At 38.3% G+C, this 25,966-nt stretch overlaps 1 protein-coding gene across 1 annotated transcript in view; it reads right to left on the bottom strand.

The window, feature by feature from the left end:
* PDE4D (phosphodiesterase 4D) overlaps positions 1-25,966 on the bottom strand; it is a 241,061-nt gene that overhangs the window by 196,510 nt on the left and 18,585 nt on the right. Inside the window, exons 2-4 of the mRNA XM_008059480.2 lie at positions 22,339-22,375; positions 14,560-14,633; positions 10,564-10,613 (exon numbers count right to left, since the gene is read on the bottom strand). Coding sequence (XP_008057671.1) covers positions 10,564-10,613; positions 14,560-14,633; positions 22,339-22,375 — 161 coding nt within the window. The remainder of the gene's footprint in view (positions 1-10,563; positions 10,614-14,559; positions 14,634-22,338; positions 22,376-25,966) is intronic.

Raw genomic sequence — 25,966 nt, forward strand, 5'->3', positions numbered from 1 at the left:
AGCCTGTGAGAAGAGAAAACCTAGAGCGTCTTCTATAGAAGCAATAGCTGTCAAATCACACAGTTGGTCTGTAGTCAAAGACTTCAGAGGTACCTTAGAGACTCTTACCTGTTCTTCAACTCTGAGGCCTCAGTTTCATGACCAGTCCTTTTCTATTTTCTTTTTTGACTATTTGGAAAATATTTTTTCTCTTACAGTTCGCAGACTTTCTCATGCTGTTAAGTTTTCCTTAAGCTCTTGAATTACTTCCTCAAACCCTTTCCAGTCTCTAAGGTAAATAATACTATAGGCAGCTTCTTGGCTCTCTAAGAAAATGATCACCCTGCCCCATTTTTCCTCTCCCTCCCTCCCCTTCTCCCTTCCTTATTTACTCCCATTTATCCACTCATTTATAAATACTCTGTTTTCTATTTACTTATTGCTCTTTGTCATTTGTCAGAACACATTTTATCATCTCAAGTCCCAGAGACCTCTAGAGCAATGGACCTGAATCCCACTGGAGGTATTGAGGCCTCACTGGGTCCCTGGAGCCTACACATGGTCTTTCCCACACTAGGTACTAAATCAGTGAAAGAGCAAACCCAGGACAACACACAGAAATGAAGTTCTCTATGTGGACAATTCAGTGTGCAATATGCAAACATCAGAAACATATCCAGAAAAGAATGTCATAAACACCCATCTGTTTTGTGAGGCATGTGGAACACAGTGAATTAGAAATACTTCCACAGGGCCAACAGTGCTGGAGAGAACCACAAAAAACAGAAGGAAGATGGCATTCTAAAAAGTACTGATAGAGGCATCAGAAATATCTAAAGGAAGTACATTTGGGAAGTAAAGAGGTAGAGAATTTTTTGCCTGAAAATGGTATGTACCTAAGAGGCCTAAGAGGACAATAATGGACATGAAGAGTCTTTGCCCAAATAGAAGACTACCCAAAGAGAAGACTAATATTCCCAAGTAGGTAGCCTGTTCTTTCAGGGCCTTCACAGCGAGTAGTTCTAGAAGCAAGGCAAGCGCTAAGGCTCAAGCACTACTTTACCCTCCTTTGTTTGAAATGCTCCATCTGCCTCTCTCCTCACTCAGACCTGGGGCCTTTCTTAGTTGATGCTCTGGCCCTGGGTGCTCTGATGACACAGGCACTTCAGAGGAGTCAAGAAGAAAACTGTGGGAATTGAAGAGTGCTTGAAGAATTCCACATCCCAGGCAGGAAACCTTTCCTTAGCTTATGTAACTGATTTCTTAGGGTTTTCCAAAAGCTTTCTCCATAGCCAGGGATCTTATCCCTCCTCTTGTCCTACCGTCCACTCGCATACATTTAGTAATAGATGGCATACATTCATTTACTGCAGTAGAAAGAAAAGGAAGGAAAGAAAGAAAGAAAGAAAGAAAGAAAGAAAGAAAGAAAGAAAGAAAGAAAGAAAGAAAGAAAGAAAGAAAGAAGGAAGGAAGGAAGAAAGAAGAGAGGGAGGGAGGGAGGGAGGGAGGAATACAAAGAGGTACACATAACACAGAGAGAGAGAGAGGGAGGGAGAGAGATACAAAGAGGCACACACAAGGCACACAGAGAGAGACAGAGAGGAGGGAAGGAAGGAGGGAGAGAGGTTAAAAGGAAGGGAAGGAGGGAAAGAGAAAGACAGTACACATGAAGGAAGGAAGCGGGGAGGAAAGGGAAGGGGAAGAAAGATGTCCCTAGGAAGTCACTTCTGAAGAGCAGTAGACGCAACAACTTGCATATGTTTGTGTGTATATGTCAATAAATTTTGAAGAGAAGAGGATTTAACATTTTGTCTCTGAGTCAGTCTATACTCTTGTCATTTTCTAGCTATATATCTTATATCTCTAGCTATATATCTTAATCAAATTATTTGACTTCCCTAGCCTACTTTCTCACTGTAATGCAGTAATAATGTGTCTATTTTTTATTACTGTAAGATTTAAAAGAGACTATCCATCTACAGTGTTGAATACAAACGTCAGTAAATGTTAACTTTCATTAGTTAGTCTTACTAGTATGCTCAACTGGTTTATAAAGCATTTCTTGAGATATGATTTTTGATATAATGAAGGAAAGGATGTGAACTCCCTATTTATTTATAGAGTTAAATATTTCAGTGTAACACCCAACCAGTAAAATTTGAGAAATTAGTCCCAAAGGAATTTTCAATGTTTTTCCCTACCACAGTCATTGTATTTCTGAGTATGCCTAGAATATTTTTTAAGGCTTAAATGGGTGGGAAGTGTTTTGTGGAGAAAGGGAGTGACTTAAGAATGCAGCTTGTGTTGCTCTTTTATTATTTTTTTTCTTTTATTAGTTTAAAGAGACTTGGTACTGTGTCTGAGAAGACAAAAAGAATACAGTTACTAAACATAATGTTTCCCGAACTCACTCCCACCTCTGTACACAAACACAGACATGATACTTTATTTTTTTCTCAGAGAAGAGCAAGCAGATCTATCTAAAATCCTGTATACATTTTGAGAGATAACAGAGATGGTGACCCTGACGATGACGCCCATGATGACGAGGTTGGCACAGATAATAATATCACCTTGTATTTCCTTCCACTAATCGCAGAGTGTTTCACGCATATGAACTTGTTTATCCTAGACGGCATTGTTTGTCAGATGGGGCAGTTGGTGTCGTCCCATCCATTTTCCAGAAAGGCAGGTAATTGTACCAGCAACTCAATGACAATGCTATACACAGCACTCTCACCTATTTCTTTGCCGTTCCATTCTTCTCCCAAATTTGGCCAATCAAGTCCTTCACCTGGAAACATTTGTTAATAATATAGATCCTGGGACTTACCCCAAAAATTCTATTCTGGAAAGTCTGTGAAGCGGTCATTCTATGTTTGTTTTCAAGTATCCCTTGGAAATTCTTTTAATAAGTTAGGTTTGGGAAGTATTGCCCTTTTTAAACTCAGGGAGATGAGGAAGGGATGTTGGCAGGAATGGACACTGGTGACATTTAGATTCTCTTTTTACATGGTAGCTTTTCTGATCGATTGGAGGATAAGACAAGACTTGTTAGCCTCAAAAATCAATATGGTGCTTCCCTATCCAAAAGATAATATGATTTGAAAATATAGTTAATGCTTGATTATGGCACCCTAATATTGAAATATCATTAGGCAGTGTCTCACCACCAGTACCCTTCCTAGGCAAGGAGAGGCAAACTGACACCCAAAACCTGAGAAATACTTAAGTGTTTGTCACTAAATTCAGTGTAAAATGACAGAGTTGTCTTTGTTAGCTACTGGTCAACATCTAAAAGTATCTTAATTTGAATTCAATATACAGAATAAAAATGCACTAAATTTTTTATTATTGTCCACATAGAACTCGCCATATATTCTTTAAAATAAAAGCATTTTTTCCACATGATTAAGGTTTCCTAATAAGTAAATCGTCTAAAAACTTTTATTATGGTATTTTTTTACACCTAGATAGAATTAACATATTATTTAACACTTAGATTATTTTAAATATTTTATGCATATTCACAATGATGTGATGAACTTCTGTATATACAATTTCATTTTTTACTTCTTCTTCCTCACTCCCTAATCTAGCAAACCTCCAAGTCTTCTTGACTTTGTTGCTGAAAGGAGTTGTGAATTCATTTGCTCATCTCCACCTCCCGTCACTACCCCAGTGAAAACTATACTAGCTTTACCATGCACAAGGCCTGTGGAAACCCCCTCAAAAGTATAGGACTGCTGCTAGTCTTTCTTCTTTTCAGTCTGTTTTCTACACTGCCTTCAATTGTTGGCATTCTAAAATGCATTTTTATTTCCTTGACTGAAAATAACTGATAATTTTCCACTGCTTATAGAATAAAGTCCACAGTTACTTATGTAGGCCTCAGTACTATTGCCTTAACCTACTTTTAAAACCTCCTCTTCAGTTGCTCGTATATATTTTTAACTCTATTTGTCCTTCACCGTTCCTAGTTCCCTGATGTGTAAAGACATTCCATGCTTCTGTATCTCACTCTTGTTGGTCTCTTGTGTGGGGTAATCCTCCTCTAACCATACAGAGAGCACCTTCTTCTTCAAAGTTCAGCAGGGAGTATTCTCCTGGTAGAACCATTACCCCACCCCTTCAAATGTATATATATATTTAAAGAGGCATCAATCATAGCACTTAACTAGTACTCAATTATTCATAATTCCTTCTTCCCTACTTTATAAATTCCTTGAACTAGCAGTCATATTTTACCTCTAGCACCAATGCATGTCATATATGAGGTGCATGAGAAATACCTGTTGACCAAGTGGATAATTTACAATAACAATAAAATTATAGCAATAACAATAACTAACATTTGTTGAAGAAATTCTGAGTACCAAGCACTATGTTAAGTACTGACTCGCAATTTACTGACACACAAAAAAAAGCTTAGATAATTCAAGTATATTGACTAAAATTACACATCCAGTAAGAAGAAAGCTGGGGTTTTGTTTTGTTTTGTTTTGAAATAGGGTCTTGCTCTGTCATTTAGGCTGGAGTGCAGGGGTGCAATCATAGCTCACTGCAGTCTCGAAATCCTGGCCTTAAATGATCCTCCCACCTCAGCCTCCCAAAGTGCTGGGATTACAGGCGTGAGCCTCCATGTCCAGTCTCAATGTTTGTATTAAAGCTATTGAGCATTCTGTATTTTCAGTATTTTTCAATCACATTCCCTTAAAAGCTTACTGAACACTCAACCTCTGCAATTATTAAAGTGTGGCCACAATCTTCAGTCTATTAAAAGGAAAAAACAGAACTATGCCAAGAAGTTGATCCTGCCAGTGGTTGATGAGGAAGATGGGGTATCTCTGGCAATAACTGGGTCTCCAGTCTTCCCCACACACTGATGTCACACACATTTTAGGTAAGTATCTCCCCAGGACTTACATATTTCTCTCACATAGATCCCTTCTGCCTTTTTTATATGGCTCTAGCTCAGTCTTCTCTAGATTTCCTTTTTTATTATATATACTACTTTTTTTGTTTTGTTTTGAGTTGAAGTCTCACTGTGTCACCTAGGCTGGAGTGCAGTGGCACACTCACGGCCACCCCAGTGTCGCTGCTGGGCTCGGGCGATCCTTCTGCCTCAGCCATCAAGTAGCCAGAACTACAGGCACGCACCACCATGCCCAGCTAATATTTTGATTTATTGTAGAGATGAGGTCTCGCCAAGTTGCCCAGGCTGGTCTCGAACCCATGGGTTCAGGCAATCCTCTCACCTCAACCTCCAAAAGTGCTGGGATTATAGGCGTGAGCCATCTTGCCCAGCCTATTATGCACACTACTTGTTTTTATCACTTACACACACAGATTTAAAAGGAAGATCTAAGTATGTAGCTAGCATCATTGTCACCATGAAATAGTGGTGTAGTTTCTTTCTACTAACCTTAAAGTATTAAATGATTAGCCCAGATAATAACAAAATAATTATTCCAGTTAAATACCTTTGTTGTCTTCCCTCACCCCGTTATTAAATCTTAGGATCTATTTTATGCTTTAGAAGAACAAAAATACAAATTGAGTTTCTTCTCATTGTGTTTTGACTGACTAGTATTATTTGGATAGCTTACTTTTTAATCTTCTATGTACCTATTGACTACATTCTATTTAGAATGCACTTTTTTCCAATGGAGTCATGCATATTTAGGGTAAAAAAAATACAAAGTGAAATGGACACTTACTGAACTAAAATTTTTTTTCTAAACTGAAGCTTTTGTGTTGCTTTTTGCTTGTAACTGCATCATGTGTCTCCCTCTACAGGTAAGAGTAGATAATTGTGCTAGTTTCATTGCTTGGATAGAAGATCTTATATTTTCCAAAGTCAAAGGCCAAAAGTCCTTTGCCTATCTTTATGCCTCCGGTGTATAATTAGTAGATGTAATCAAAATAGCTCTAACTCTAAAAATATGTCCAGTGAGAAACTGGGACAAGATAATTTCTCATTTTCAAACCCATGTACAAATAATCCAATTATATATCTATTATTCAGAAATTAATATTCTTTAATACTTCTTTTAGTTTTTCTAAAACATACTTCTGTGGTGCATATAAAGATTGCCCTAATCTGGTAGGTTATTTTATTTTATCGGGTGTAAGAAGTACACTAGACTTGGAAAAAGGAACAACATATCACTAAATTGCATCTTCTCTAAGTCTCAGTTTTTTCACCTTTAAAATACAGACATTTAATACACTTTTTTGAGTTACATTCTTGCATTGATAATCTTCAAATTAAAGACAATTAAATAAAGAGGTTAAAAATATGAAATGCAGAAACATACTGAAAACGACATTGTGACAACATGACAAGGTTTCATTAGGTGGCTGCAGGGTACTTTCCTTATGTAAACACTTTGAAAATGAAATGCTCACAAGGACTGATTGTGCCCCAAATGACATGACTGTACTTCAAAAATAGGGGATCACTGTCGCAATACAGTATGGCTTGGGCATGTCTGACTCTTTGCCGCCCTCTCATGTTTCAATACGCTCTTTAGTTCTGGGACACACTGCATGCTAGAACCTATGCAGAGATTACTAGAGATGTCCTGCTATGAGAGTGTGAAAGCAAAATCACTAATGAAATGAAACAGAGAAGCTGATACATTAGCAAAGTCCATTCTCCACTAGTTTTAAAATTAGCTTTAGGAACAAAACATTTCAGGCAGGGGGCAGGGTTGTTGGAAGAAACCACTTGGTGAGTTACTCATCACCTGCTGAACTCTCTCCTGGAAATAACTTATCTTCTTGAATTCCTGCCACAGTCCTGGGAGTTAGATACTCCAATCTCCATTCGTCAGATGAGAAAATAAAACAGGAGACAGTTTGCACTCAGGCTGCAACTGTCACACATCATGTTTTTGTCACATTGTGTCAAAGAGTAAAATAGCTATTTAGTAGAAAGTTTCTTTTATAAATGTACATTCCACAGCCTGATTTAAAGACTTGGTAGATTCTTTTAGATCTATGTGTTGATCTATTACATATGGAAATAAAAACTATATAGCAAGTGACTAACATGCTAATCATAACATACCCTAATCACATAAAATCAAACTTTCCTGGCTTTAACACATGTCAAATGGAATAACCTTGGAGGGCAGAAAAGGGTATTGCCAGTTCTATGGGAGAAAAATCGTAGTAAGCATGGTATAAATTACATAGAAATTTGAAGTTTTTTCACTCTTTTTAAAAAATAACTTAAAACTGGTTTATAAAAAAATTATAATTTTTTTCCTTCAAAGAATATGAATCAAAAGGAAGTTCTTAGACTTTGAACATCATCTTGAACAACAGTTTATCACTTCTATCACAAAGGCACCAGCATCTGTGACTGTAATGATAGTACAGGAGACAGTGCTGGGAGGTATAGAGACCCCACTGTGATGGGCACAAAGAAAGGTGTCCATTTTGACCAGTCTGGAAGGACTCACACATTTCATTCTTATAATCCTGCAAGTTTGTCTTTCTCTCACTGCTCCCTTTCCTTCTCTTATCTCTTTGGCCTGTTCTTTCCATCACCCTTGTTATGGAATAAACGTTTGTGTGCCCCTAAAATCATAAGGAATCCTAACCCCCATGTGATGGTATTAGGAGCTCAGGTATTTGAGAGGTGATTAGGTCATGGGGGTAGAGCTCTCATGAATGGAATTAGTGTCCTTACAAAGAAACTTAATCTCTCCCTTCCTTCTGCATTGTGAGGATATAATGAGAAAACAGCAGACTGCAACCCAGAAGAGGGCCTTCATCAGAACCAGACCATGCTGGCACCCTGATCCCAGACTTCTATCCTCCAGAACTGTGAGAAAGTTATGTTGCTTACAGGTCTCTGGTATTTTGTGACAGCAGCCTGAACTGACTGAGATACCTCTAGTTCTATGTACAGGAAGGGCTCTGGAAACAAAATCAAATCATAACAATAAAACGAAATTTAAAAAGATGTATTGAGTGCTGGTTCTGTGAGGCACTATGCCAAGAGTGCCACATGTTAGCTCATTCAACCCAGCAACCACTGTTTGAAACAGTATCACCATTTTACAGATGAAGAAACTAAGCAGAAAAAGGGTATGCAACCTACCCAAGGTCACAGAGCTATCGTGACGGAACATGCTTTGAGTTCTGAACAGGCGGAGCAACCAGGTGGTACAATTCTAGGGCACCACCTCCTGTTGTTCCACAGAGTTGCTCTCTGCAGGTGCCTGGAGCTGTGCATCCCAGCAGCCTTTTGGGCTGTACTGTTTGTTGGAGACCTTAAAAAAATGACTCAGAAGGCCATGTTCCTCTTAAAGGGTGCCCCACTGACTCTTTTGAACCCTTTCCTTCCTTCCCAAAACAGCTGCAGAGGCAAAGCCCGGTTTCAACAGACAGCAAGTCAAGTAAGCCTGGAGGATGAGGCCTGAGCAGCCCACCACCTGAGGAGGGAAGACACACACTGCCTTTTCTGAGGATCTCATGTGTCACTGTTACCAAAGTCTCAACCACCGTTATTATTAGTAGTAGATAATACTTTACTTTCCCCTGCTACTGCCCTCAACCTCCTACTCTCATGGGTCCCATGTTTCCACCTTGGTTTGCTGTGCTTGGGCAAGAAAAGAAACTTCCCATCCTTAGTCAGTTAATTTCCTGTTGTGCTTTGTGATGAGCCCAGCTGCGCTAAGCAGTTAATGACAGTTAATTAGTTTCCCTCAGAAAGAGTATTTTTGTAGTCCCACTGTCACTAGGTCTCAGGTCAGGAGCTTATGGGTACAAGTGAGACCATATTAGCCTTCATTTCTCCATTGCAGTGGCTCCAGGGCCTCAATAATATGCAAAAAAACTGAGGGAGCTTCTGTGGGTTCTCTTATGCGTGTTTAAGACCAAGTCTGTGCCCTATGAGTGCAGCCACTTTCCTGTTAATCTGTGCTAGTCATCTGCCCCGACCACTGAGTACCCAACCATCTCTTGTTGGACATTAACAATCTTCCCAGGCACCTGAGGTGGCTCTTCTAGAAGACTGCTGTTCCACCTGTGAGGTCAATGCACATATGACCACAAGCTGAAAATACTTTTGGGGACCAAAACAGCACTGCATGCTGCTCAAACCACAATGTCAATCTTGTTTATTGCAAACATGGAGTGGGGAAGTCCCTCTTCATAGAGGTCAGACCTAGCAACCAGAGCAGGACTGGGGACCAGGTTCCATGTGGTTTCCTTCACCAGAGGTCTCAAGACACATGCTCACAAAAGTAGACCTATTTATCCCCCAACATATGAAAACTCACAGAAACAGATGACTCCAGTTCCACACATCCATCTTAGTTTGGGCTCATTTATATCAAATTTGAGTTTCTGAAGAAGCTTATCACTCAAAGAATGTATTTTAGTATGAGAAATTGTTACTGTTCATCTCTTGGTCAATGTCAAGAGAAAAAGTGGTGAACTATATATAGACTATGAAGTGAAAATTGCATGCCATCACCAATAAGATCATGAAAGAGACGCATAGAAGAGCACTAATAATCTAATATTCATTGAAATACAAATCTCGTCTGATAGACAGTGAAGACCTTAATTTGGTTCCGGAATCAACTCTGATATGGTGACCACAAAGGCCACCAGTTGAAAAACGTGATAAAGCCAAATTTCAAGCAAAGTGTCCTCACTAATAGCCTAATAAGAAACTTCTCAGCACATTACGCGTCAGAGCTCAAGGAAGACACTTAAATCAAATGAAGGGTTGTTCTCATTTGGAGAATATGTTAATTTTCTTCTGGTAATAATTTTAGAAAACATAGGTTTTCTTTTCCAGGCAATTATTTTAATGAATCAATTGGGGTTTCAAGAACTGATTAAATGAGTTCAATTTGGTTTCAAGTTCAGCAAATGAGAGCATTCATTCTGCTTTGGGTTCAGTTGAGTTCAAGTCCTGTGTTTAAAACAGATTAATAAAAATTGGAATAATTTTATTTTCATGCCCTTTACTTCCCTCGTCCTTCCTTCCACTTTTCTCTCCCAAACATCTGTGAATCCCTGTCTTTTGATCTCATGAACTTTTCCGTACTGGATATTAACTTCTCTCCCCTTACAAAGTGAATTTATTCTCAGCTGTCTGCATCCTCATAAGGGTTACTGGAATAGTGTTCCCTCCTTCACACAACTGGGATATTGATATACCAGGAAGGTATTACTTTTATTTATGCCTTCACTCTCATTAAACTAAGCTACCACATATGAACATCTTCCTGATAGCATACGCACGGAACCAAAACGGTAAACATTTTGTAGACAATGCTCTCTCAAAATATAAAATGCCCAGAGCAATGCTCAACTGAGAACATGTACAGAGTTAAAAGACTGAAAAAATGGTACATCAATAAAGATTTCCCAAGTAACCACTTGGAGATGGACAACTTGTAAGATCAATGATAGAAATGGTAATATGGAGAAGAAATGATTTATTTCTTTAAAATTTTCATATTGCAGTATAAATTGATATTAGTATCATATCAACTCGTGGAAGATACGGTTTCTTCCTAGACTTGTAATGAAGTTCCAGTTCCTTCTTACCTGTTATAGTGGCTTTGTTGATGGATGGTTGGTTGCACATGGGTGATCTTCTGACAAAGACAGAAAAATACAAAGCAGTAAATATGGGGTGCTTGTTGATTTGAGTACTATCTGAGTCATTTCAGACATGGCATTTTACTCTAAAGAATTATTTTTAGGTTAGGACATGCAAATGAAGAGTTCTTTCAGACTAGCCTGTCAAGTTCCTAGGCGCTCGCTGTACTATGGTTCAGATCACACATGTCAAAAAAGAAAACTGCTAAATCTCATGGTGATTGACTATGGTGTAAATAAAGCTAATGTAAATGCCACAGGGATATGATAGAAGAATAAATTCTTATTGATTGACTATATTCAATTAAACCAGGACTCACAGACCAAACACAGACTTTGAAAAAGTAGTCAGTCTAAAACTGTTTTCCCAGTACAGTGTTAAGAAATTTATTTTGGACATAAATTCTCATGATGGCCTATACATTATCAGAAGTGAATGACTCATGGTAAACTATCTTAAAATTAGAGCAACTATTTTGACTTTTCCTTTCTATTTTCTTTAAGAAACATCTCTGTTATATGTGTTAGAGATGTATATTAATGACTTGTCTAAATAGGTGCTATAGAAACATTAGACATACAATAAACCAAGCTTATTTAAATAAATTCTATCTTGAATTCTTCTCTAAGTTTTCAGTTGCTTGCCAAGTTTCACAAGATGATTACAAACCCCTTGAGGTTATCAAAACATGCTATCTGATTAACTTGTATTTCCTACAGGGCCCAGCACAATGTATCCAGGATTCAATAAGTGCTTAGTAAATTGTGTTGAAAACAATATCACTTACGGAATACCCATTACAATTTTTTGAAATATAATTTTGTAAAGTTGTTGCTTATGATTGGTAGCTTTTAAGACAGAGTGAAGTGATCGTTAACAACACGTTTAGATGTATTCAAGGATGTCTGCAAAATACTTGAGGGTTTTTGTGTGTGTGTATTTGCTCCTACTAGTGGCCAACAATAAGCACTTACCGTGTGTCAGACACTATGCTAGATGAGCACTTTAAATGAAATGTCTCCCTTAATCCCCACAATAAGCCTTAAGACAGGTAGTTTCATTGTTCTCATTTTACCAAGGAGGGAAGCAAAACTTTGAAAGTTGAAAAACGTCTTCCAAGTAAGGAAGCTAAGACTTGTACAAAAGCAATGTGATTCTAGGGCTCTGCTGCCTTATTTTTAGGATGCTTTTATGGAACCTGAATGGACAGCTTCCCGTAAGTGCAGGTGATGGCAGGCTCTTCAAATCTGCCTTGCTGAGATGAGGAATCTCTCAGCAGGCTTGGGGGGAACAGTCGGGAATTTTGCAAATTCTTGCTGGTCCTACACAGCCTCGGCTCCCCTTCATTGCTCTTCAGTTGATTGGTATCAGTTTGGGATTAAAATTTTATATTTGATTGAACATGTACCAAAATTTACTTCTGAATTATTTTAGTTTATTACTATTAAATTAAAAGGGAGGTATTTGGACTCCATAAGACCAAAAGGGTAATGTTTTCAACTGCTGCTCTGAAATAGCTCTGGTTTATATACTAGTAGTTTTCTTCTTGCTGCAAGTTTCTTATTCAAATAATTGATATATTGATTACTCCTTTTCAGTCCTTGCTCTGTTAAAATGTACAAAATAATGATTTTTATCTGGGAAAGGTAGCAAATGAATATTCTTACACTCTTCTATAGTTTTTGAAAACCAAGTGGTTGACTTGTTACTAATTATTTTCTCTTAATATCAATACTAAAACTCACTGGCGCTCAGGAATTTAACATCACAACAAACAGAAAATATTAATCCTTTAACCCATGGCTGCATCGATCCCTCATTTACAGATGAATGAGTCAGAACTCACTTCTGGAATGAAAAAAATCTCAAGGGCAAAAAAGAACAAGGTGATAGGAACCAGTCGTGTGTTTACCAGTCAGCAACATGCAGCTGAACACCCACCAGCGGTTGGGCTTTGAGTGCATTCTTCCTAGACTTATTTCCTACAGCAGGTAGAAAGTGTGGATTGCTCAGGGTAGCACATGCTTTCCACAAAAATTCAAAGGTGAGCTCAGAAATGTTCTAGAGGCACTGTTGAGTGCCCAGCAGAGAAAATTCTGATTCCTCAAGGGTCATCATGTGATGTGTCAGAATTACATCCACTTTGCTCTCGTTGAACAGAACAGAGTTTAGCTGTATGTAGACAATCCTACTATTCTGATACCCAAGAATGCTGATTTGGTTTGAATTAGTAAAGGAAATGCAAATCGGCATTGACCAAAAAGGAGACCACACTGGCCTTTCCTCAGAGTCTAGCAGATAATATTGTTTGGTTAGCTGTCACCCTGGGCATTGGCAAGACAGGCAGGAGTGTAGGTGTAAGCTATGATTTTTGTCCTCTAGCTCCTCCTTTCTATTTTAATCTGTTCTGTTTCTGTAAATCAGTTGAAAACTTTTGTCTTGCGAGACATAAAAGTAACTACTATAAAATTTTATATACTTAAATAACTTACAGTTTCAAATAAATATATGTTTGCTTGTGTATATATATGTATATATATATATATATATATATGAGTGTGTGTGTGTGTGTACACACATACATAAATATACATACAATTTTTTTTTTTTTTTTTTAGTTGGAGGCTAACTCTGTCACATAGACTGTAGTATAGTGGCACACTCATGGCCACCCCAGTGTCGACCCGCTGGACTCTGGCGATCTTTCCACCTCAGGCTTCCAAGTAGCCGGAACTATAGACGTGTGCTACCATGCCCGACTAGTTTTTGATTTACTGTAGAGACGAGGTCTCACCAAGTTGCCCGGGCTGTCTTGAACCCATGGGCTCAGGCAAGCCACTCACCTCAGCATCCCAAAGTGCTGGGATTACAGGCTGAGCCACCAAGCCCAGCCCATTTTTTTTTTTTTTTTTTTTGAGTCAGGGTCTCACTCCGTCACCCAGGCCAGAGTGCAGTGGCACAATCGTGGTTCACCAGAGCCTTAACTTCCTGGGCTCAGGCAATCCTTCAGTCTAAGTCTTCTGAGTAGTTGGGATTATAGGTATGCACCCCCATACCCAGATAATTTTTTAATTTTTTGTAGAGACGGGATCTAGTTGTGCTGCTCAGGCTGGTCTCCATCTTCTGGGCTCAAGCAATCCTCCCGCCTCATCCTTCCAAAGTTCTGGGATTACAGGAATGAGTCGCCAAGCTCGGTCCTAATAAATTTGTATTTACTGTCCTCTGAATATGGGCTTAAATGTTTTTTCTTCTAGAAAATTCCTTGGAGTTGAATTTTAATGATATTTTATCTATTATTAATAATAGGCTTTTAAAAAAGAATGGACATTGAATAATAGGAATTCACTTTCCATTTATTCCTGGAAAATTACTTTTCTTTTTTTAGATTTTTTCACCTCTGTCAGGATTCTCAAATTATAATCATTTTCCATTTCAGCTTTCCCTCTTTCAAATGCTTTCAAATGTTGTCACCTAAGTCAAATTTTATTAATTGCTACATGAATGCTGCTGCTCTGAGAGTCAGTATCAGCAGGAGAATCAAAGATATTTGCTATAACATGGTGCTTCTTCAAATAATTGTTGTCTTAAGAGGATGACTTTGAGTTGACTTTATGGTTTGATGAGATTATTTGCCCATGGTTAATTTATGAAGTAAGCCAAAACGATAAAGTTACCCTGAGTGTAACTAACTAGGCAGAGGGCTGATCATGCCAGGTGATTTCTGACAGATGGAATCACCATATTTATTTGTCATACTGCTTCATTTCTGATATTAGAACCATCACTACAAAGTATTTATAGAAAATTAGCAGGACATCATATGACTTAGTATACATGGTTAGATAACAGCACAGAGAAGTGGAACGTATTGCTCTGAGTTCAATCAAGTTGAGAAAACAATAAGATTTCAATAAAAAGGAGGAGAAAAAGGAATATCTTACTTGCTAGGTGCTCGATCTTGCAAATTAGTTAATGCAGCAAAGTTGTTTCGTACAGTTCGCAGGCTGGCCAAGACCTACAACAAAAAAGGATTCTTTACACTTCTTGAACTAGGGTCATTTGAAATACAATTAAAAATGGTTTGCTAAGAGAAAACTTGATATTAATTGCAACTCAGTTTTATCTACCACTAAAGATTCTCCCAGCACTTGGTGAAGTTTACATGTATCCCTATGAAATCCAAAGAGGCCAGACTGCAAGGATTTTCCAGAAATCTCTCTTCGTTGCCTGTGAATATGATGACAGTAGCAGCAGTTTCCACGATATTCCTGGATTCCTTCATTACCAAGACAATATCCTAGGCAATACACATATAGCATTGTCGCACTTTATGCAAATTTGAAATAATGTAATATAAAATACTAATAAAATCTCACTTTAGGGGTAAAAAAAATACCCCCTATTTGCTCCCAAATTCTCTTCAAAAATTCACCAAGAATCCCGTAATTTCAAGTCAGCAAGCAAAGTGAATTGTGAATTGTTTTTCCACCTTTGCCACAAGGCTACCCTAGCTAGTGAACAGACATTCTTTTCCTGTGTTAAGGTCATCTGAACTGTGGATTACAAGAAGCCCCAGGCATGCATTTCTCATGTCAAACGCTACTGTCCTGCATGTGCTCAGTGCCTGGCACACAGAAGATACTCAGTAAAAACTTGTTGAATAAATGATACACAGATACAACATGCCCACACACATGACAAGGCAGGACCCACGGGTGCCACTATCTCTGAGAGCCCCTTCCTTTTTCTATTTCCAATTGGAACTAGAAAGTGGTCAAAAAACTGGAAATGATCCTAGTAGAGAGAAGTTACAAGAGCCACTGTTCCTTCTTCCCTCCTTCCTTTCTCCTAGAATGGGCCATTTTCCCCAGGGAAGAACCTAGGTTAGGTGGGACTACAGGTGATCTGGGTGACAACTAGAATGCTAAGTTTATCTACAACATAGATTTCAAATATCCTAGTAGGACTGCCTGGCTCTGTTATGTACCAAATGTGCAAACTTGGACAAGTTACCTAACCTCTTTGTACCTCAGCTTCCTCATCTGGAAAACTGGGATGATGGTGAGATCTGCCTCAAAGGCTTGTTGTGAGGATTATATGAAATGACAGGTTTGCTGCCAAGAACAATGCCTGGCAAATAGAACGCATGTGGTGAATACTAGCCCATTATGGCAGCATTGCATTTGATTAGTGCTTCGGCATACACAGGGGGAGTGCACGTAATGCCTAGCGTTGGTAAGACAACAGAACCCCGAATTTTAATTGCTTCAAGGGTTCCAGAACGGGTTTCAGAATTTTTTCATCTAGCACAGACCTGGCCTAAAGTCAGTTTTAATTTTTTCCCAAGACAAACATGTCTCAGACTCCTTTTTATTTTCATTGTTGAAATTGACATTAATTTGCGTAAGCCAATGAGGAGCTGTTTATGCTTTGGGACACTGACCTACAGCATTTTCCTCTCAAGGAGTTAACGGTGCTTCCTAAGAAGCCAACCATGATTAACTCAGTCACTGGAAAAACCTGGCTCATTACCACATATAAACAACTCACAGCTCTGAAAGGTCAGGCTGCCTGTGATGGAGTATTCAAATCGCTAACTGCTGACGTCAGAGCACGATGTCTTTCATTAGGCATGAAATCTTGAATGATGCAGAAGTAAATCGGATAAATGATCCACTGTCCTTAAATCATGCAAGCTTAATTGATGTTTTAGGCAGTGAATATCAAACATACTAATGAAGTATTTAAAATAAGATTATTGCACCAGCGAATCGATTCCTTTCCTAGGCAAAAAGTTTAACTCCAGAATTCAGATAATTTTATTCTAATACATTCTAGTTAAGTCCACTGCATTTGACAGCTGGGTAAATAGAAATTGTCCTGCAGGTAACTTATGTTCTATGCTCATTTGAAAAAAAAAAAATCAGTCATGAAAGAAAATGTTATTTCATAAAAGTAAATTGTCTGTAGAGAGGTTTTTGCCTCTGTTGTAATAGACATTTAATATAATACATACTATAATTTTATATTGTTTTGTTTTTTATTTATATTTTATTTATTTTTGTTTAGCACATATCTTCACATGGTATCGAATTTAAACAAAACAAAAGGATATAAAGCAAATGTTTCTCTTTTAATAGTCAAATGAAAATCAAAATTTTGATTATTTCTGAGAGGAGGCAATGGCAGCAGATGACATTGGACAGCGATCACCAGGGGGCATTAAAAATACTGGTGCTGTCTTCTAGCTCTTAAACTGTTCATTTTATTCTTCTTCTTTATACCTAATCACTAGATATTTTCTCTGACATGTGTGAAATATTTCAAAATAAAAAGGGAAAAGAAATCTTCCTTCCAGCCTCCCCTTCAGGCATTCAGTTTGCCTGTCCTCTACCATGTGACTTTTAGGTTGTCCATCTTAAACCTGGTTTTTACAAACACTGCTGCAGTCAATAACCTTATAGACACATCATTCCTCTGTGTGCGTAAGTATTAGGTTATTTGGCGGGGGAAGAGAACAAACAGTATTGTATACATTTTATGTTCAGTGTTAACTATTACCTTCTTTTAAGACAGAAAACTCTTATAACGGGGTATTGCCTTGGGCCTCGCTGAATGACTCTAGATGTCATCATCACAGTACACCTGCATTAGTATTTTAAGCTCTCACTTGCACTTTAGGACACACAAGGGAGGTGTTTGTTATCACAGACTGGTGGGGAGAACTAGAAACCGTTTTACGGAAGATCCTGAGTTTAGGCTCTATTGTTCTTTGCTTTTGTTCTAGGGAAACTCTCACTCCCTCTGAATTCAACTCCTTATGAACTGTAGTCAAAGCTTTTAATGCTCCTATATTTTTCTCCACTACGTCAATGCTTCCTAACCAAAAAGTTCCCTAAAGTTTCTTCCACATAGCTCAAGGAGTAGGAAATTAAGGGTCATTTCATTCTCCAAGCAAAAATGAAATTAGTCAAAGTCAAAAGTACCTTAGGAATAACGAGCACTACATACAAGAAAGGAAAACCAGTAGTGCCACAGAAACATTTTAGACAAATAATGGTTCATATATTAGTCCAAGAGGCATTCGATGTTATTTATATACACTGTTCTCAGACTAAGTGCTTCTAAACATTTACTAACCAATAGGAATCACTGAAAACAGCAGAAAAATTGCAGACTTCTTTAAACACTTAAACAGCTGAACAAAGTAGCCTTAAAAAAAAAAGAGGGAAAGAATTGATTTTGAGGTTTTTTCATATATCATATACCCTTGGTGCCACTAGATGGCGGTAAAACACAGGCCACAAGTTGCCACTGGTGGCGAGGTGGGGGCAAGAGGGGAGGTACACAGACACAGGGGATTCATTGCCTCTGGTTTTACCTCCAGAAAAAAAAAAAAAAAAAATTGGAGTCAAGTTATGATTATTCACAATATAAAAAGGTCGTTTTTATGATAAGATAACCTCTTTCCAAATCATGTTCTGTTTAAACCGAATGCTAACTGCTGGCTTTGTACACCAAAACTGTTGAATATTGACAATTTCATATGGGTCCATTTAAAAAATATCTTAGACACCAGATGATGCTAGTTGTAATTTAAATTAATGAAGGCTAAGTAAAAACTAAAAAATAGAACCAACTGAAATGAGATGGCTCTCTTCTTTTCTATCCCTGCAGGGAGGGCCTCGTGACTTCAGCAAGCTTGGGGATCGTGAGGAGGCTGTAAGATTGCTGCTGCTGGGTGCAATGGGTGAGAGCCAGGTAGGAACATTGAACGAATATCGGTAATATTCGATTACCAGTGAAGTGTTAAATGTTCTATGGTGTTAACAACTACTGCATATTTTTCTTGAAGTATCCCAAGTTCTGTATTTTGGCTAAAGGCAAAAAGATGCGGTTGTTCCTATCCTGTATTTTCAAGCCAGGCACAGCTCCTTAGTTTGAAGGAGGTGAGTGTCTCCCCAGAAATCCAGGATGTTTCCTATTTTCCCTTTCATCAAACGTTTCACTTCTTTTAACACTCCATATGAGAATTCTAATCAACTTAGAGTGTTACAAGGTGGTTGTGTCACAAATATGGGACCAATGGGACCAGAAGCAGCTGGCTACAGAGAAAGGTTTTCCACATTTTGCCAGTTTTGTGCCTCCTTGGTGCACCCTGACCCCAAAGAACCCTGGCAAGGAAAAAGGCCAGCTGCCAAGCGTATACCCCAGTGGGATTCCTCTCCCCACCCAGCCTAACGAAATACCCACACCAAAAGATTTCAACACAAATGTAAGAGACTATTTTAAAATTAAAACCAAAAAAATATTTAAAGATGTAACTCTGGGGGGAGGAGCGGTCAACGGGATTCTGAGTTTATAAGGGAAAGCAGCAGAAATCAGAAGTAGAAAAGAGTTCAGGTTAAATACCAGAGAGAATGCCTAGCACTGGCAGTATTTTAGACAATGGAGTAGAATATGGAGAGATAGTGCAGGATCGTTTCTACAAATTATGTCTATCCAAGATGGTTTAGGCTTTAGCCCGGCCAACAAAGTGTGACGTATCTTTGCATGAATTTCTAAATTCTCTTGTAATGTAGGATTTTGTTCTCTTTGTTTCAAAAGAAACCATGATTTGGAAAGATCTGGGAGGGATCCTTTGACGTTTTGGAGATGCACTCAGGCATAAAGAAATGGGTTCTCAAGAAGAGGCAGAAGATGAAATGGGAGAGAAACTTTGACCACTTGAAACAGTGGTGGGCCATTTTAGGAGTCCTGGGAAAGAAAGTACACACAGAAAAATAAATCTACAGGCAAGTGAAGGAAAATGTTAATGGTAGTTATTTGGGGGTATGGGGTTATGGAAAATTTTCTTTTCCTTCTTTTTGCTTATTATTTGCTTTTCCAAACTTTTTATGCAAAAAGTTTTATTTTGAGAACAGTATGGATTTTTCACCAGAATTTAGCAGGAAATTCTAAACTCCAAAGCATGCTAAGGGATCGATTTTTTGGCCAACTTCGCTGAATATTTTTTTGAGTGATTTTCTAAAATCAGCTGTTTTCTGTCCATAGACAATAGCAATTATGATATATTAGGCCAAATTAGGTTGGTATTACTTCATCTTATATTTTTGGCATTCAATATTTACCATTAAATGGTAAGTAATCTAGCTTGTATTTTTTTTTTTTTAAATGAAGAGTTAGTGGTTAGGTCAACAAAACATGCTAACTGTGCACAGTAGGGCTTAAGAGAAGGCCACAGACAAACTGATGCTGACTGGGCTTTCTGTCTTACCTGGCTCCCCAAAGATGCTTATCAGTGGTGAGATTCTTCAGGGTTTAACATTAATTTAACATGGGCATGAGGTAGGTTTAAAGCCTCATTAGTGTTGTTTTTTGTTTGTTTTTTTGTTTTTTAATTCTAGTAGGACTTTTGAGATCATATTCCCAGTAAAAGGTCATTTATGAAAACTTTGATGAAGCTACTTAAAAAGAATCTGTAGTCTCTGGGGTGATGACTACCTTCTGAAAGGTGCTATGACTCTTCTAAACACAGTACAAAATTATTTTCGGGCATCAGATATACCTGTATATTACACAAAGTTGGTTCATATTTAAAGCTCCAATTTCAAGGGTATTGAGTACACATTTTGTATATGAATGACTTACTAGTATAGATTAAATGATATTTTACATATAAGCATACATATATTTCCCAGTATATTGAAATTCTATTAGGTTTTTTTTGAGATTATAGTTACAGTACAGAAAATGTCTAATGTTAAAGACTATATTTCCCTAAAATTTAAGAGCAGTGATGGCAGGAACCAAGTCAAATTTATTAATTTATTTGCTGGAGAGAAATAACTACTACTTGAAATAAGACAAAATAACATTTACAGAATTTTTTCATTTTAAATTATATATACAGATATATTTTTTCTTACAATAAAACCTAGATATTTTAGTTGGAAACAAGAATAGCTACCTGAATAAACTCAAATCGGAAGGACCGGACCATTAGTTTCATGTTTGGTGATGGCTATATAGTATTGCCTTATTTTATCTGTTCACCTAGCTCTTGGTGCTTAGATATAGAATTACACAAAAGTAACCAATTAAAAGTTCCTGTTTTTATAAGATTTTAGTGTCTCATAAGATGATTAAAGCATATTAAGTGTAAAATTTTTGGATATAGAAACATAACTATTAGAAGGAATTAATGATCTCCAGCAAAACCTTACGCAAACGAGACATTTACCATCTGAAAAGAATAGTAATCATAGTCTACTTATAATTGCCAGCATTAATTTTTTAAAAATCACTATTACATAGTATATTATTTATATTTATTTATTCACATAATTTATGGATTGGTTTCATTTTTATCTAAACTATAGCGACAAGAAAATTTTAAAAAGGAGAACTATACGTAATCCCACTATCTAACCACTGCTATTATTCATTTTTCAAAAATAATACTTTTTATGACATTTTTAAGATCCAAGAGCAATTTTATCTCTATATAATTAAACAAATAACAAAGCTTATTAAATCTTATATTTTCTAGAAGTTCATTGTGCTGAGCATTTTACAAGCCTGGCATTATTATTTCAATCTCTTAACAACTCTTTGAGGTGACTACTCTTGGAATTGCCATTTAACAGAGGAGGAAGTCAGGTGTGGAAAGTTCAGTGACTCCTTCAAGGCCGTTCCCTTAGCAACAGTGAAAAGGTTTTAACTGTGGGCCAATTGCTCTTCGTCTAGCCCATCCCCTGATTTTACCGATTGGAAAAGAGAGCCCAGAGAACTGGAATGAGGTGTCCAAGGTGCTGCAGCTATTTATGACACGGCCCTGATTGCAATTTTTATAATCTCTCAGGATTACTTGTATTTCAATACCTAACATTTCTTATCAGTCAGTGGTGGCTTTAAACCTACCTCATGCCCATGTTAAATTAGTGTTATCCCATTTCATCCCTAGCTGTCTGTATCAGGGGCTTTCAACTTTTCCTGCACACTGGAAAATACTAAGGACCTTAAAAAATACAGAGGCTTGGATCTGATCTCCAGATATTTGGAACTAATTAACCTGAGGTGAAGATGGGGCATTGGGGTAAGAGCTCTCTAGATGGATCTAAAGTGCAGCTATGTTAAGAAGCCCTAGTCTACACACAGAACACTCAGTTATTAACTCTTTTATATCTATTCCAAACACTTTAGGTCATTTTATCACCATCTTGCATCTATGTCACATGGTTATAGTAGTTTCATGATTTGAATACCTAAAAGGAACAAATCAACATAAACATATCACTCAGCTAAATCTTTGTACAAATAACATATGTAAATAAGGTATCAGGTTGAATGGGAATATTAAATTTCAAGCACTAATCGTGTACCTAATTATACTAAACATAATTTGATCCGTTATGTGGCCTTCTGCTCCTAGTGCTTCTGTCAGTTAAGGAAATATGGGCCCAATTAAGTATATCCCTTAGGTAATTTGTCATTTGAAGCAAGGACACTTTAAGGGCCTATAGGTTTATAGGAAACAAATCAGTAAGGCCAAAGTCAGATACTCTAGCATCGCCTTTGCATTGCTTGAATGAACCACAGAATTTGTATTTACACTGTGATTGATTTAAAATTAAATTAAATTAAGAACCAGAACTAATCCCCCCAAATTAAATGTTCAAATCTGCGAGGAACCTGCCCCTTCACCAAGCTGTGCTTACCTGAGCAAATGGAGTCACAATCAAGTCATCTCCATGTCTGAAAAATAAACCAAATCCTGTGTTAGAAGTCACCAATAACTCTATGCCCACTTTTGATTAACATCAAATGGCAAGTTCCACTTTCACAAATTCCCATAGAGAATTACAGTAATTCCATCCTTATTCTTCAGCCCATGTTCTTCCCAGCAACTGGGTTAAAAATATGTCTTCTCAAACGTTAACCATTTTCCAGCGCCCTGGATGAAAAGAGGGGCTTCTTGATCCAAGGTCATTGTTGCTTTTTTGAGCACACAGGATCTATGCAAGAGTAGAAACAGAGTTCCAAGCAGTGGGGTCGAGTTTTACTTTTGGCCTCTTATTGCAGATATTAGTGAGAGGTCCTGTGGAAGGAACCAGCAACGGCAGTGGCTTCAGTGAGACAACTCTGGGCCATCTAACATTTGAAGGTGATTAGCATGGAGTCTCTGCATCATCCTGTGTAAGTCTTGGACAGGCTGGGAACTGTAGATGACATGGGACTGCATCAGACACTAATAAAAACCCAGTGAAACTTTCAACTGACTCACATCCCAGCCACTGTAGTTGCAGAGGAATGTTACTCCGTGTGTGCTGTTGCTGCAGCAACCTCAGCTACACGGTGCCCGGGATATAGCAGCAAGGTGTCAGCATGACGTGTCTTGAAGGGACAGGGAAAGACGAGGAAAGTTGTGCAACATTCTACTTAGAGGAGGGTGAGAAACTGGGGCTCGGGGTTTTTTTGTGGTATTTCTTAGCGTGAATAATTCGAGACAAGGATTTCCAGAATCTCCAATGGGCTGTTTCTTGATCAAGCTAGCCCAAGCTCTTTAATCAAGAGTGAATGTAGTTATTCTACACACCCTTGTAGAATGTGGAAATGACCTGCACTGAGAACCATGCAGCTAGATTGTTCACTCACTCACTCCGAAAAGGACTCGGGTGACCCAAAACAACACTCATAAAATACACTGTGGCACTAAGAGCATAAAGATGATGTTAGGAAAGAAACTGTCACTGATAATTAGAATAGTTGTTACGGTCTTCATCAAATCATGTAGAGATCTTGAAAATAAAAATGTGGAAAATGAAAGCAGAAAAAGATAAAAACACACTGTAAACATGCTATTTGTACACGTGCTATTTGTACTCCTCTTAATTCTAAAATCACATTTTTCAAGGGGCACCAACTCTTTGTAGACATTATTCGTAGACTCCTAGAGTCTAAGAAGACTGGACATTGAGTTTTATGAGCATTTTATAGAGGGGGCAATTGAGGTTCAGAGAGGGCATAAGGTCTAAAAACTAATAAATGGGTAGAGGGAGGATGTCAATCAAAAAAGGTCACCCAAGGCCAAGCCCAGAAAAGCTCTTTCCTAGAAAAATGGCCCACAGAGGGAGCAGGCCTGTTGTCCCGGATCTGTAAGGAGGCCATTGTGCCTGAGGGAGCCAGTGAGGGGGGACAAGTTAAGGAGCCAGAGCGGCCACCTGGGTGAGAACACGATGCTCACAAGTGACAATGAGTAGCCCAGTGATTCTCAGAATAACAGGCAAAGCAGGAGATCCAATGGCAGTGGCTGAGAGTGGGTCAGGCAGCAGGCCATGGGCCCTTTGTACCACACATTAAAGAACTCAGATTTTACTCTCTGATAGAAGTTTGGGTTAGAATTTCATCTCTGTCACAAACTAGGTATGTTAACTTGTGCAAGTTAAGAAACCTCTCTTTCTCTTAGTCCCTTCATCTGTAAAATAGATACACACATATGGTGTTGTTTTGGAATTCAATAAGTTAATCACGCTAAGTGTTGTAAATGTAAATGTTCAATAAACATTAGCTATGGTAATTAGTAGTAGTAGTAACTATTTTTCTAACGTAATGACTTTTGCCTTCCTATGCAGCCAGGAAATTGCAAAGACTCAGAAAATTGATACTTAGTTAAGGACTCTTGAGCCCTTGAGACAGGTCTGCAAAGGACCGAAGGCCTTGAAAGGGCAAAACTGAAAGCAGGGCTGGGCATGGTGGTTCGAGCCTGTAATCCCAGCTACTCAAGAGGCTGAGGCAGGAGATTGTTTGACTCAGGAGTTCAAGACGAGCCTCAGCAACATATCAAGAACTTGTGTCTAAAAATATATGATTAAGAATATTTTTTGAATTTAAAAAAAAAAACAAGCAAAATAGAAGCCAGAAGACCAACTGAGAGAGTAGAGAAGAGGAAGGCTAAACAACATCAGTGGTATTTGAGAGAGAGGGAAGAGGACAACATTAAGGATGCTGGTCTGGGTGCAATGACTCGTGCCTATGATCCCAGCACTTCAGAAGGCCGAAAGGCCAAGGTGGGAGGATTGCTTGAGCCCAGGAGTTCACCACCAGTTTGGGCAATATGAGAGACCTGGTCTCTAAAAATTAAAAAAATTAAAAATTTAAAAAATAATTAGCTGAGGTTGGTGGTACACACCTGTATTCCCTGCTACTTGGGAGGCTAACAAGGAAGAAACTCCTGCTCCTAGGAGGTTGAGATTGCAGTGAACTGTGATCATGCCACTGTACTCCAGTCTGGACTATAGAGTGAGGCCCTACTTAAAAAAAAGGGGGGGGGGGGGAGAATCTGTAAAACAACCAATCAAACAAAAAAAAGATCTACGAAAAATGCCATGCTGCCACAGTGGTCTTTAAGGGGGAAAAAAAAGAAAAGAAAAATTCTAAACATTTACCAAAAGTGTTATCATGGTAGGTACTTTTTATACACAATATCACCAACTGTTACAACAGTGTTGTAAGCTAGGTGATATTACTCCCATTTTGCAGATAAGAAAATTGAGGTTCAAATTGGTTAAGAGATTAAACACAACAAGGTCACTCAGGTAGTAAGCTTCACGGCCACACCTGAGATGGGCCCCTCTTATAATTTTACTGGTTAACTCATACAGAACAGCTTTAAAATAGATTAAAAATAAGGTTCTAGGAAAATGGCAGAGAGAGAGAGAAGACAGAGAGAGATAGAGATAGAGACCCACAGAGACACAGACAGAAAGAGAGGCAGAGAGACAGAGACAGACATAGAGAGACAGATAGGAAGAGACAGAGACACAGACAGAGACAGAGACAGAGCGAGACAGAGAGAGAGAAAGAGATAGACAGAAACAGAGAGAGACAGAGAGAGACAGAGACCGGGAGCGGGGTGGAGAGAGAAAGAGAGAGAAGTAGTAGTTTTGACCAGGTAGTACAAGCACCTGCTCAAAACTAAATGGCAGATTTCAAACTGAGGCTCAGGGTTGGGTAGCTTTATTTCCTCTTTGATCTATCATTCTGACCTCACTTTCTGGCTGTTGATTAGAGGCAAAATGTAGGGCTACACTTTCTCTTACATACTTATTTTGAAACAGTAACCCAATTCCTGCAAAACAACTGAGAAATACAGATATGCTAGTGCTTAAAAGCAGGAGAACAAAATTCAGGGCTAAGCACTTCATCATTTGACCCAAACACACACATAAGGCACCTTAAGAGTTCATCTGAAGCCAAACATTCTTAAAAATGGCAAACAAGCCGGGCTCGGTGGCTCAGCCTGTAATCGCGCGCCTTTGGGAGGCTGAGGGGAGTGAATTGCCTGAG

Source organism: Carlito syrichta, unplaced genomic scaffold, assembly GCF_000164805.1.
Source record: "Carlito syrichta isolate Samal-C Ts95f unplaced genomic scaffold, Tarsius_syrichta-2.0.1 Scaffold304160, whole genome shotgun sequence".
Classification (NCBI taxonomy): domain Eukaryota; kingdom Metazoa; phylum Chordata; class Mammalia; order Primates; family Tarsiidae; genus Carlito; species Carlito syrichta.